Raw genomic sequence first — 13,371 nt, forward strand, 5'->3', positions numbered from 1 at the left:
GCAGAACTGCTGGTAGTTTCAATGAAATGAAATTAGTATGGCAATACTCAGAGATTTGCACTTTATTCCATATACTTCAGTTTTGTTTTCATTTATTACATATAAATCTATCCATGTATTGCTAATATAAAATATCTAAATAACTTAACAAGGAACTAAAAGGAACCACATTTAATATTTCAAATATTTCAAACATTTACATGAGCTGTCAAAAATGTTACCTCCTTTATAAAAATTTTTCCTCCATAATAGAAATATAGGTGGAAAGAAAGTGAGACGACAATAATTATTAAATATTTATAACATATTCAGGGGTTATCTGAGCTTAGAAGAATTTGATTTCTATAAGTGCTAGAGCCAGGAATTTTATCAGTGAAACTATTGGGGCTTGTTTGGCTAAATATTACCACAATGCTTCTGTGTTCTAAATATAAGTCCAAAATATTGTAATTTTTATTTCCTTCATATGACATATCCCTAGAAAGAGTTGAGCAATGACCAGATCTAATGAATTAGGCCATTTTGGTTAGCTAGATGGAGTTTTCTTTCAAAGAAAATACATTTAAATACCTCGGGTTGACAGTGTCTTGTCTATATATGCAAGATGGATTAGGCAATTATTTAAAAAATCAGAGTGAAAACCTATTACAGAGCAAAGATAGGGTTGAGGGCTGTTTCTGTTTCTAAGATTGATGAGTCAAATTAATTAAATTTACTATCTTCATAACTTTGCTAGTAAAGGAACCCCCAAACAAATTTTTTTTTTTCTAGTGGGTCAATGTCTTGCATTTAATTGTTGTTGTTGTTAAATGCCTTTGAGTTGTTTCCAACTCATAGCAACCCTATATAGGGTTTCCTAGAAGTGGTTCAAACTCACCAGCTACTCCTCAGAAACCCCATACAGGATTGATATGAGTAGGAACAAACTCAATGACACTTAACAACAAAAACAACAACGCACATCTCAGATCTAAAAGAGATGATCATTTACCCAACATTTTTCAGAATGCATCTGCTATGCTGTCTTTATCTTAATATGAGAGAATCTAAAATATTCTAAATATTATAAATTTCTATTAATGTTTAAATAAGTTTTTAATATAAAATATTCAATTATTGAAATCATTTTTATACACTGCCAGTGCTTATAAGGAGTCCAGGTGTGGTACTGTAGGACAAGTACTGGATTGCTAATCACAAGGTCAGCAGTTCAAACCTCTTAATCACTCATCTGAAACCCTATATGGGGTTATCATGAGTTGGGACCGACTCAATGGCACTTAACGAAGTAAAAGCAAATGTTTATAAATTACAAATAAAAGATACTATTTATAATGGCCACAAAAACTATGCAGTCTAAGAATAAATTCTTAAAAATATATGAAATCCTAATAAATTATATTATAAAATATGACTAATGATATAAAAACACCCTAAATAGATAGGAAGCTGTAACAGGCATATTTATAGGGAGAACACAGCTTTCCTCAAAATTGACCTAGAGATTCTTAGAAATTTCACTAAAACTTGCAATATAATTTTTCATGGAGTGAGATAAGCAGATATTAAAAATATATATGGCATGGCAAAGGGCCATGAATTTACAAGTCACATCTGAAGAAGAAAATTAGGTAGGAGAAATTTGCCCTAACAAATATGCTTATTAGAAAGCTGTAGTTATTAATGTAGTAAATTTGTTTGTTGTTGTAAGTGCCAATGAGTCACTTCCAACTCATAGTGACCCTGTAGAGGGTTTCCAAGGAAGGGTTGGTTGGTTGAAACACCAACTTTGTGGTTGCTATCCAGTGCCACACTAGGAGTAAATATTGAAGTAATAAAAGTCTAACGAATGAATGCAATGAATAAGGAATCCGGAAGTAGAGTCAAATTTATAGGGAAGCGTCAATATGTGCAAGAAATCAAATTGTAGCTCCATAGGAAACAATGAACTACTCATGACTGGCTTTAGCATGGTTAATCATACACCTGGAAAATACAGTCAATTCCAGATGGACCAGAAACATGTTTTAACATAATTTAAAAATTAAAACAATGTGATACAACTAATACATCTACTGCTGTTATTGTTAAGCCTGGTCCAGTTAGTGTCGACTCATAGCAAACTTTTACAGGGTTTCTGAGGAGTGGCTGGTACATTTCAGCCACTGACTTTGAAGTTAGTTGTTGTTTTTAAGTGTCCTGGAACTGGTTCTGACTCATACTTACCCCATATAGGGTTTCCAAGGAGCAACTGGTGGGTTTGAATTGCTGACCTTAAGGTTAGTAGACCAGTGATTATTTAGCCATCCATTGCTTATCCTACAGTGCCACACCAGGACTCTAGTGCTTGTTTTAATGTCACACCAAGATCCCTATTAGAGTGATTAAAATCTAAACCATGGAAAACACCAAATGCTAATGAGGAAATGGAGCAACGGAAACCTCATCCCCTGTTGGTGGGAATGCAAAATCATACTTTGGAACACCATCTCACATTTCCTTACAAAACTAAATACAGACTTATCTTGTTTTTTTTTACTGTTAGGTGTTGTCAGTCGATTTGGTTCAAACTCATAGCAAATCTATGAACAACACAAAGAAACACTGCTTAGTCCTGCACCGTCTTCACAATTGTGCTTATATTTGAAGCCACTGCTGCTGCCAGTGTCTCAATCCATCTCCATGAGGGTATTCATTTTTTTTTTTTTTTTCATACAGCATGATGTCCTCCTCCAGGGAGTGTTCACTCCAGATAACATGTTCAAAATAAGAGACAAAGACGTGCTAGCCTGGTTTTTAAGGAACAACCTAGAGTACTGGTGTGGCGCTGTAGGATAAACACTGGACAAAAAGTCAGTTCGAGCTGAAAGATCAGCAGTTCAGACTCACCAGCTGCTCCTGGGGAACCCTCTACTAGGGTTGCTATGAGTTGGCACTGACTCAATAGCACTTAACAACAACAACAAGAAGAAGCATTCTGGCTGTACTTCTTCCAAGACAGCTTTATTTGTTCTTCTGGAAGTATTTTCAATCTTCTTCTCCAACACCATGATTCAAACCCATGGATTCTTGTATGGTCTTCTTATTCATATTCATTGTCAAACATTCACATGCATTTGAAGTGACTGAAAATACCATGGCTTGGGTCAGGTACACCTTAGTCCTCAAACTGATCTCTTTGCTCTTAAACACTTCAAAGAGGTCTTTTTGCAGCATATTTCCCTAATGCAATACACTGTTCAATTTCTTGACTGATGCTTCCATGAGTGTTGATTGTGAATCCAAATAAAATGAAGTCTTTAATAACGTCAATCTTTTACCCACTTATCATGATGCTTTTTAGTGGTCCTGTTTTGAGGATTTTTGTTTTCTTTATATTGAAATGCAATCCATACTGAAGGCTGTAGTCTTATATCTTCATCAGTAAGTATTTTAAGTCCTTGTCACTTTCAGCAAGTAAGGTCGTATCATTTGCATATCCTAGGTTGTTAATAAGTCTTCCTCCAATCCTGATGCAATGTTTTCCTTCATATAATGGAAGGAATACACAGAGTGTTGGTCCATGTTCAGCCATTTCAATAGGTAGCATATTATCAAGAACTGATTGAAGGAAGATGTCCAAATTGTGCTAACAGTGCTGGCAAAAACCAAGGTTCCAGGAGCTGATGGAATACAAACTGAAATTATTCAACAAACTGAAACAGTACTGAAGGCACTCACTCATCTATGCCAAGAAATTTGGAAGACAGCTACCTTATTAACCAGTTGGAAGAGATACATATTTGTGCCCATTCCAAAGAGAGGTGACCCAACAGAGTGCAGAAATCATCAAACAATATAATTAATACCATTTTCAAGCAAAATTTTGCTGAAAATAATTTAAAAATTATTGCAACAGTACGTTGACAGGGAGCTGCCTGAAAGTTAAGCTGGATTCAAAAGAGGACATATAACAAGGAATATCTTTCCTGATGTCAGAGCGATCTTGACTGAAAGTAGAGCATACCAGAATGACATTTGCTTTTGTTTTATTGACTATGCAAAGACTTTTGACTGTGTGAGTTATAATAACATTGCAAAGAATGGGTATTCTAGAACACTCAATTGTGCTTATGAGGAACCTACCTGTACGTAGACCAAGAAGCAGTTGTTAGAACAAAACATGGTGATACTTAATTTAAAATCAGGAAAGGTGTGTGCCTAGGTTGTATCCTTTCACCATTCAATACTTATTCGATCTGTACGTTGAGCTATAATCTGAGATGCTGGATTATATAAAGAAGATTTAATATAGGGTCCAGCAATTGTATTCTTAGATATTTATTCAAATGAATTGAAATTCATATTCACACGTAGAATTATCTTATGACCCAGAAATTTCACTGACAGGTATATACTTAAGAGAGTTGAAAGCAGGGACTCAGATAGATTTTGTGCACCAAGGTTCCTTATAGCACAATTCACAATAGCAGAAAGGCAGAAATAACCCAGATGCTCATTAACAAATGAATGGATAAATAAAATGTCGTATATGTGTGAAAGAATATCTTTATTGGCTATGCAAAGCCATTTAACTGTGCGGACCATAACAAACTATTGAAAACATTGTGAAGAATGGGAATTCCAGAGTGCATAATTATTCAAGAGGAATCTTAAATAGACCAAAAGGTAGTCATTAAAGCAGAACAAGGAGACACCAAATGGTTTTAAATCTGGAAATGTGTGCATGTGTTAGAGTTGTATCCTCTCACCATACTTAATCAATATGTATGCTAAGCAAATAATCCAAACAGCTGGATTATATGAAGTAAAGCTTGACATTAGAATAGAAGAAGACTCATTAGCAAATTGGAATATGCAGATGAAAGAACCTTGCTTGCTGGTAGGGGAGAGCACTTAAAATATTTACTGATAGAGATCAAAGAATATAGCCTTCAGTATAGATTGTCCTGGTGTGGTGCTGTGGGTTAATGCGCCAGACTGCAAAGCCATTTGACCTACAAGGCTGGTGGTTCACGCTCACCAGTCACTCTCTGGAAACCCTATACAGGGACGCTATGGGTTGGAACTGACTCAACGGCACTTAACAACAACATAGATTGTACCTCAATGCAAAGAAAAATATCTTCACAACTGAACCAGTAAATACAATCATAATAAATGGAGAAAAGATTGAAGTTACCAAAGACTTCATTTTGCTTGGGTCCAAAATCAATGCTCATGGAAGCAGCAGTCAAGAAATCAACTGACGTATTGCATTGGGCAAATCTGCCACAGAAGACCTCTCTAAAGAATTACAGAGTGAAGATGTCAGTTTTGGTACTAAGTTGTACCTGACCCATACCATGATATTTTCAATGATCTCATATGCGTGTGAAAGCTGCACAATGAATTAGGAAGAATTGATGCATTTGAATTAAGTTGTTGATAAAGAATATCCAATGTACTATGACTGATTGTCCAAGTGGCAGCATCGATGGACTCAAGCCTGGCAACAGTAGTGAGGTTGGCCCAGGATCAGGCAGTGTTTTATTCTGCTATGCACAAGGTTGCTATGGGTCAGTACTGACTCAATGGCACCTAACAACAACAACAAATGACTGCTAGAAGAACAAATAAATCTGTGTTGGAAGAAAGACAGTCAAAATACTTCTTATAAGTGAGGATGGCAAGACACTGTCTCTCATACTTTGGACATGTTATCAGTAGAAGTACATCATATTTGGTAAAATGGAGAGTCAGTGAAAATGAGGCAGACCCCAAACAAGATGGATTGACACAGTGGCATGGACAATGGCCCAAACATAACAACAATTGTGAAGAAGGTGCAGGACTGGACAGTGTTTTGTTCTGTTTTGCATAGAGTCATGATAATGTGGAACCAACATGAGAACTCCTAACAATAAAAGCATGCAATTAAACGCTATTGAATCCTAAACAGAAATGAAATTCTAATACATGCTTTGACATGGATAAATCTTGAAAACATTAATGTGAGCAATAATGTTTAATGTAAGTGAAAGAAATTGAACATAAAGGGGAAATGTTTAACTCTACTAGATAATTCACTTAAGTGAATTATCTAGAAGAGTTAAATAAATAAAGACAAAGGTTATCAGGGTCTAAAGAAAGGAATAAATGGGAGTAATTGCTGAAGGAGACCTGGTGTGGTGTTATGGGTTAATGCGTCAGACTGCAAAGCCATTTGAACTGCACGGTCAGTGGTTCAAGCTCACCAGCCGCTCCTCTGAAACCCTATACAGGGTCACTATGGTTTGGAACTGACTCAATGGCACTTAACAACAACAATATTGCTGAATGGGTACTGAACTTCATTTTTCAAATGAATAGTGGTAAAACTAGACATGGTGAATTTAATTAATGTGACTAACCTCTAGAGGCACTCAAAAATAATGAAAATGTCAATTGTTTTATTGTGTTGTTGTTGTTGTTGTTAGGTGCCATTGACACAGATACAACTCATAGTGACCCAATGCACAACAGAATGAAACACTGCCCAGTCCTGGGCCAATCTCACAATTGTTACCACTTTTGAGTCCATTGATGCTGCCACTTGACCAAGGCATCTTGCTGGGGGTCTTCCTCTTTTTCTATGACCCTCCACCATACCAAACATGATATCTTTCTCCAGCAACTGGTCCCTCCTGACAATATGTCTGAAATATAAGAGGCGAAGTTTAGCCATACTGGCCTCCAAGGAGCACTCTGGCTGCACTTCTTCCAAAACAGATCAGTTGGTTCTTTTGGCAGCCCATGGCACTTTCAATATTCTCCTCAAAAACCATAACTCAAATGCATCAATTCTTCTACGATCTTCCTTATTCACTGTCCATCTTTCACATGCATATGAGGTTATTGAAAATATCATGGCTTGGATCAGGTGCACATTAGTCCTCAAGCTGACATCTTTTTCTTCAATACTTTAAAAAGGTCTTGTGCAACAGATTTGTCTAATGCAATGTGTCATTTGATTTCTTGACTGCTGCTTCCATGAGAGTTGATGGTTGATACAAAAAGAATGAAGTCCTTGACAACTTTTATCTTTTCTCCATTGATAAGAATGTTGTTTATTGGTCCAGTGGTAAAGATTTTTCTTTTCTTTACAATGAGATACAGTCCTTACTGAAGGCTGTGCTCTTTGTTCTTCATAAGCAAATATTTTAAGTCCTCTTCAGTTTCAGAAACCAAGGTTGTATCATCTGCATATCGCAGATTGTTAATGAGTCTTCCTCCAATCCTGATGCCACGTTTTTCTTCATATAGCCCAGCTTCTTGGATTATTTGCTCAGCATACAGGTTGAATAAGTATGGTGAAAGAATACACCCCTGTGGCACACCTTTCTTAATTTTAAACCATTCAGTGTTCCCATGTTCTGTTTGAACAACTGCTTCTTGGTACATGTACAGATTTCTTATAAACACATTTAAGTGTTCAGGAAGTGTCCGATGATTTCCGCATTCCATTGGTTGTCGCATTCCGTTGAGTCACCTCTCCTTGGAGGGGGCACAAATATGGATCTTTTCCAATCAGTAGGCCAGATAGTTGTCTTCCAAATTTCTTGGCCTAGATGAGTGAGTGCCTCCTGTGCCATCTCACTTTCTTGAAAGATTTCAATTTTTATTTCATCAATTCTTGGTGCCATAAAACAACAAAAAGAAAGTCACAATTACACAAATGTACATTTACAATTGTAGTATTATTTCATCATTATTAAAGAGAAGACTCAAGCATAATCAATAAATATAACAATGAATAATAATCTAGATATTGATAACATACTATCTTAGGTGGCTAATAGAGTATTTCTCTCATTATTCTTTAAATTTCAATATTATATACACTTTGGGACATAATATTTTTTAAGTAGTATGAAATAATATGATGAAATTTATTAACGCTATTACATGAATTCCTTTTTTTTTTTTTTTAAGTTATAAAGAGGGAGTTGACGGACTTTTCCCTTCTCTGTATTTACAGGTGTCTTCAGATTGCTGTGAGTCAGAACTGACTTGACGGTAGTGAGTGTGCTTTGGTTTGGGTCTCAGATATTAAATGCCATATGCAGTTTGGTTTAAATGATTTAATCATTGTTCATTTTCAGCAAAATTATATGCTTCCTTGGTTGCTTGTTTTTTCAAAAAAAGATAAGAAAAAGCTTCAATTTTCGTGCCATTTATTCTAAAACAGCGAACTACATTAGGAGCGACCATGGTTTTCACTTAAATAAATATTTTCTAATTTAAAGTAAAGAGAAAATGATAAAGCAATATCGGGCCATTTAGAGTAGGTAAGAAGAGTGGGTGGGTCCCTGGGTTCTGAGGAAATCCAACTTACGCTAGGTGGAGATGACTGCACTACACAGAGCAAGTCTATGAAGTGTGCTCCTCCACATTCTGCCTTGATGCTGTAAGGAAGATCAGCTAAGGGAGGCCTGTCAGAGTGGAGCAGCAGGGCTAACAGAAGGCATTCCAGATGGACACTGCTGAAAACAAAGTGAGCCATCGTTTCAAGGCACGACACTGGACAGGCTAGCTGACTGCCCTGTGTTTCAATTACTCAAGTCCAAGGAGGGAAACAAAAATATGAGCTAATTGAAAAACTCATTGTAACTAAATTGAGATTTCTGAGAGTAAAGCATTGTTAATGATGAGAATTAATGGTTGGGTAAAGCCTGCATCCAAAGTTTGGGTCACTGAATATCAGTAAGTCTATTTTTAAATCATTTTTGATTTTACAGTGACATCTCAGACTGGAAATCGTTGATTTAGCAGAATAGTTATGTCACACACTGAGCACCAATTGAAATATGCGAATCATATCTTTACTGTTTTGTAAGGGATATCACAGTCGAAAGAGCTAATAGCATTGACATGGAAGAAATATGATAGGGAAAACACATATGTTGTGCGTTTACTAATTTTGAAAGCTCTTTGAAAAGCAGACAGAAGATATTACTGCTAAGACTGCTTCAGAGAACTGGTAATCATTTTTAAAAAGTACACAAGCAACAAAAAGTCATTGAGATCAAGCTTGTTTCCTCAGTAGGGAAACAAGTAGGCTGGTAGGGAAGGGTAACTTAGAGTTTGGCTATCAAAAATGGGGGGCTACAAAGGCATGAATTGACTGGCTTACAAGCTTTTATGAGGGTGGTTAATGTCAGAACAAGGGAGGGTAAGAAGAGTGAATCCTCACTGAATAGTTTCCCTCTTTCCTGGTGAAATGAGATGGGGGATGACAGGGGTAGGCTTTTATGATTCAATTGTGAGTAGTGGTTATTAGGACTAATGGCGATGGTCACAACTGCAAATGTAGAAGAGGTATAACTAGAAAAAGAGAGCAGTTAATCTGTCGTTTCAGGAACAGAGGACCCTAAGACCATCAAGAGGGAAGAGCATGAGTGGAGCTTGGGATGGTGGCAGAGGCGGTGGCATAGAGCACCTGAGGACTAAAGGCCCATGGACTAAGGAAGGCAGTGTGCCTGTAAGCAGGAGACTAGCTTGCAAAATGTGCCTTTAGCTGTTTAAATGAATATATACTTTCAGTGTATTACATGTACATTAAAAAAAAAAAAAAAAAGGGAACAGAGGAAAAAATTGTTACTTTATGGTACATGGAGGGGATTGTGATGATTTGTTGCATGTAAATGCAAATTGATGATCTACCCTGTAAACCTTCACTCAATTCATAATAAAAGCTTTAAGAACAACAAAAAAAAGCCATTGAACCCAAACTTGGGAGAATACAGGAATTATGAGAATAAAAACGGCAAACAGGTAAAAATTCTCTTCTATTTCATTTGAGAAGCTCTGAATGAAATATATTCTCTTAGATAATGAGAGAAAATAGTTTGATGCAGACAACAAATGGTACTAAGTGCTCATTACTTTTAACTATGCAATTTAAATACTCAAGTGCATCAATGGAAAAGAGATTTAATAGTGAGCTTCATTGATATTTGCTCCTAAAAGAAAATGATCCCTACAGATTATCACATTTTGTTAGACTCAACATAAGAATGAATAGCAATTACACAGTTTCAGAAGAAGAGGGGCATGAGGGAAAACTGAAATGTGAACAAAACAACAGTTGGGCTTTCTTCCATTGTTTATTGGTACTTTGGGAATTTTCTGCAGCTTTGTCTTTCATGGTTGCTTAATAAATGGAAATACAGTACATAGCCTACATGTTTAGGGTGTGATTCACAGAATGATACTAATTTGCCTATGGGCCCTCTGCCTGCCTTATTTCAGTGTGCACATCTTTTCAGTATCTGGAAGCATACTTGCAATTTTCCCAAAGGCCAAGGGCTGTAGTCATTTTGCCAATCATTTTCATACACCGGATTAAATTATGCAACCATCTGTAGCTGTAAGCATCTAGGTTGAGTATAATGAATTTATAATCTCAAACGTATTCATCCTTGATTTCCTCATCACACAATTTTTATTCTTTTCAAACAACTGTGGAGTCAGGATGTACAGACTATCATTAATCCAGAATGCCCACCCATTCTCATTTGCTTTGCTGCCCACCATACTGTTTTCTCAGAATTGTCTACCCTAAACTACCAAGAACACTTTCCTGTGTTGTTGTTAAAAGAGTGGAATCTAGGGTCAGGGTGCCTGCTTGTTAATGTGTGGTGGTGATGGTAGATGTGTGCCATGTAGTCAGTTCTGACTCATAGCAATCTTGTACAGGCTTTTGGAGGTTGTAAATTTTTACAGGAGCAGAAAGAACCTGGTAGGTTCAAACTATTGACCTTGTGGTTAGCAGCCCAGCTCATAATCCACTAGACTACCAGATCTACTTAATGTGGTTAATGTGTTAATGTGGACTCCTGGTGTGGCACTGTAAGAGCAGCACTGGCCTGCAAACCACAAGGTTGGCAATTCAAACCCACCAGCTGCTAAGGGAAAATTATTGTATGTGCTTTACTTTCCTAACTTCTGAAAATTCTGAGAATATTTTCATATAGCTACTAAGAGGAAGAAATTAGTTTAGAAAATTAACATGCAGTAAGCAAACTGGCATACAGTCAAAAACCAAAATTTATTAGCTACAACTATTAATATTACACATTATTATTATATTACATCCCTGTTGTTGTTGTTGTTGTTGTTGTTGTTGTTAAGTGCCATCAAATGGTTCCAACTCTGAGCAAACCTGTATAGAGTTTTTGAGGCTTTATATCAGTTTTCTCTCACAGAGCTGCTGGTGGGCTCAAACCACTAACAGTGTGGAAATGGACCATGCAAATTGAATTAAAACCAATGACAATTGAAAATACCACAGCTTACTCTACAGAGCCACCATGTTCCCTAGATGGGATCACTTTCTCCTGCCAGGCTCCATCTTCACCTATTCTTGTAAGTGTTGTTTATAAGAAACTTAGGGAACAAGTACAGTTATTTGTCTGTTGTTGTTAAGTGCTGTCGAGTCTGTTCTGACCCATAGCTACCCTGTATTGGGTTTTTGAAAAGTGGCTGGCGAGCCTGAACTGCTGGCCTTGTGGCTCAAAATAACTTTGCAATGCAGCACATTAACCCCAGAGCGCCACACTGGGACTATGTCTAGAAGGAAATTAATACACAGGTGACATTCAAAATATGGGAATCCTTAAGATAGCATTCTTAGTATTGATATCTTGGTCAAATAAAAAAAATCATGTTAAAAATTACTAATAGTAGGGTGAAAGGTACGCAAAAGTGGAAAATTAAAGCCTTATGACTCAAAAGTGTCCTCAAAGACCAACATTAGATGACAGACCCACTGATGTCTTAAGTGACTGGGGACTTGGGTACTAATGGACAATTTGAAGATATCACAGTATAAAAAGAAAAACTTCTGATTTTGACAGGCTGGCAACATATTTGCAAAACACAGTCATGCCCTTTAGTTTTTTTGGGGTCATGAGGAAAAATGATTTCATAAAAATGCAGTTCTTGTTGTTAGGTGCCATCGGTTGGTTCCAACTCAGAGCAACCCTATGCACAATTGTTGTTATGTTTGAGCCCATTGTTGTTGTAAAGTAGCAGTGCAACTCATTTAAGGTATTTCTCTTTTTCATTGATCTTCACTTTACTGACTATGATGTCCTTCTTCAGGAGCATCATAGTCCTAATAGCATGCCCAAATAGCAAGAGACAGAGTCTTGCCATCCTTTTAAGGAGCATCTGGCAGTACTTTTTCCTAGGCAGATTTGTTTACTCTTCTGGCAATTGATGGTACTTTCAAAATTCTTCCCCAAACTCATAATTCAAATGCATCAACTTTTCTATGATTTTCCTTAATCACTATTCAACTTTCAAATACATATGAGGCAATTGAAAACACCATGGCTTCAGTCAGGCACACCTTAATCCTCAAACTAATATCTCTGCTCTTTAATACTTTAAAGAGGTCTTTTGCAGCAAATTTGCCCAATGTAATAAGCCTTTTGATTTGTTGTGAGATTTTTGTTTTCTTTACATTAAGATGCAATCCATACTGAAGGCTATAGTTTGTGATCTTTATTAGTATGTATTTTAAGTTCTTTTAGCCTCCAGCAAGTAAGGCTAAGTCATTTGCATATCAAAGGTTGTTAATGAGTCTTCTTCCAATCCTGATGCCAAGCTTTTCTTCATATATTATGTCTGTATAATCATTTGAATAGTGGTGATTTGTGTGCTGATGTGAGGCTGGAAGCTATGACACCTGCATTTTTAATATCAAGGTCACCCACGTTGGACAGGTTTCAGCAAAGTTTCCAGACTCAGACCAGGAAGAAAAATAGGAGACCATTTAAAAGGGTTAACCAATGAAAACTTTATGAATGCTAGTGTACATGATAGTACCAGGATAGTACCAGTGCATGAGTCCCTCAGGTTGAATGTCATTCAAAATTAGACTGGGGAAGAGCTACCTCCTCAAAGTAGAATTGAACTTAGTGATCTGAATGGAACAAAGCTTTTGACATCTTCATCTGCTAATGTAGCACAACTCAAAATGGGAAGAAACAATTTCAAAAATCCATTAGTAATCAGAATGTGAAATATATGAAATATGCATCTAGGAAAATTGGAAACAGACCACATAACTTGAGTTAAAACCAATGGTATTAGTCATTTTGCATCCAACAATGGTTTACTATGCAGGGAAAAATAAATTGAAGAGTAATGGTGTCAAATTCATCTTGAAAAAGTGTATTTCAAGATCTATCTTGAAGTACAATGCTACTTATAATAGGATAATACATATGCCTATGAGGAAAACTGGTTAGTACTGTTTGTTGTTGTTGCTACATGTCAGTGAGTCCGTACTGACTCAAAGTGAACTTATGTACAACAGAACAAAAAAACTGCCAAGTCCTG

General features: G+C 36.6%; 1 protein-coding gene across 1 annotated transcript in view; it reads right to left on the bottom strand.

Moving 5' to 3' along the window:
- The window catches only part of LOC102811288 (ferritin light chain-like), a 139,231-nt gene extending 130,707 nt beyond the window's left edge, over nucleotides 1–8,524 (bottom strand). Inside the window, exon 1 of the mRNA XM_006834511.1 lies at nucleotides 8,357–8,524. Within this exon, the coding sequence (XP_006834574.1) occupies nucleotides 8,357–8,524 (168 nt within the window). The remainder of the gene's footprint in view (nucleotides 1–8,356) is intronic.
- Nucleotides 8,525–13,371: the final 4,847 nt, after the last annotated feature.

Source organism: Chrysochloris asiatica, unplaced genomic scaffold (assembly GCF_000296735.1).
Source record: "Chrysochloris asiatica unplaced genomic scaffold, ChrAsi1.0 scaffold00011, whole genome shotgun sequence".
Classification (NCBI taxonomy): Eukaryota; Metazoa; Chordata; class Mammalia; order Afrosoricida; family Chrysochloridae; genus Chrysochloris; species Chrysochloris asiatica.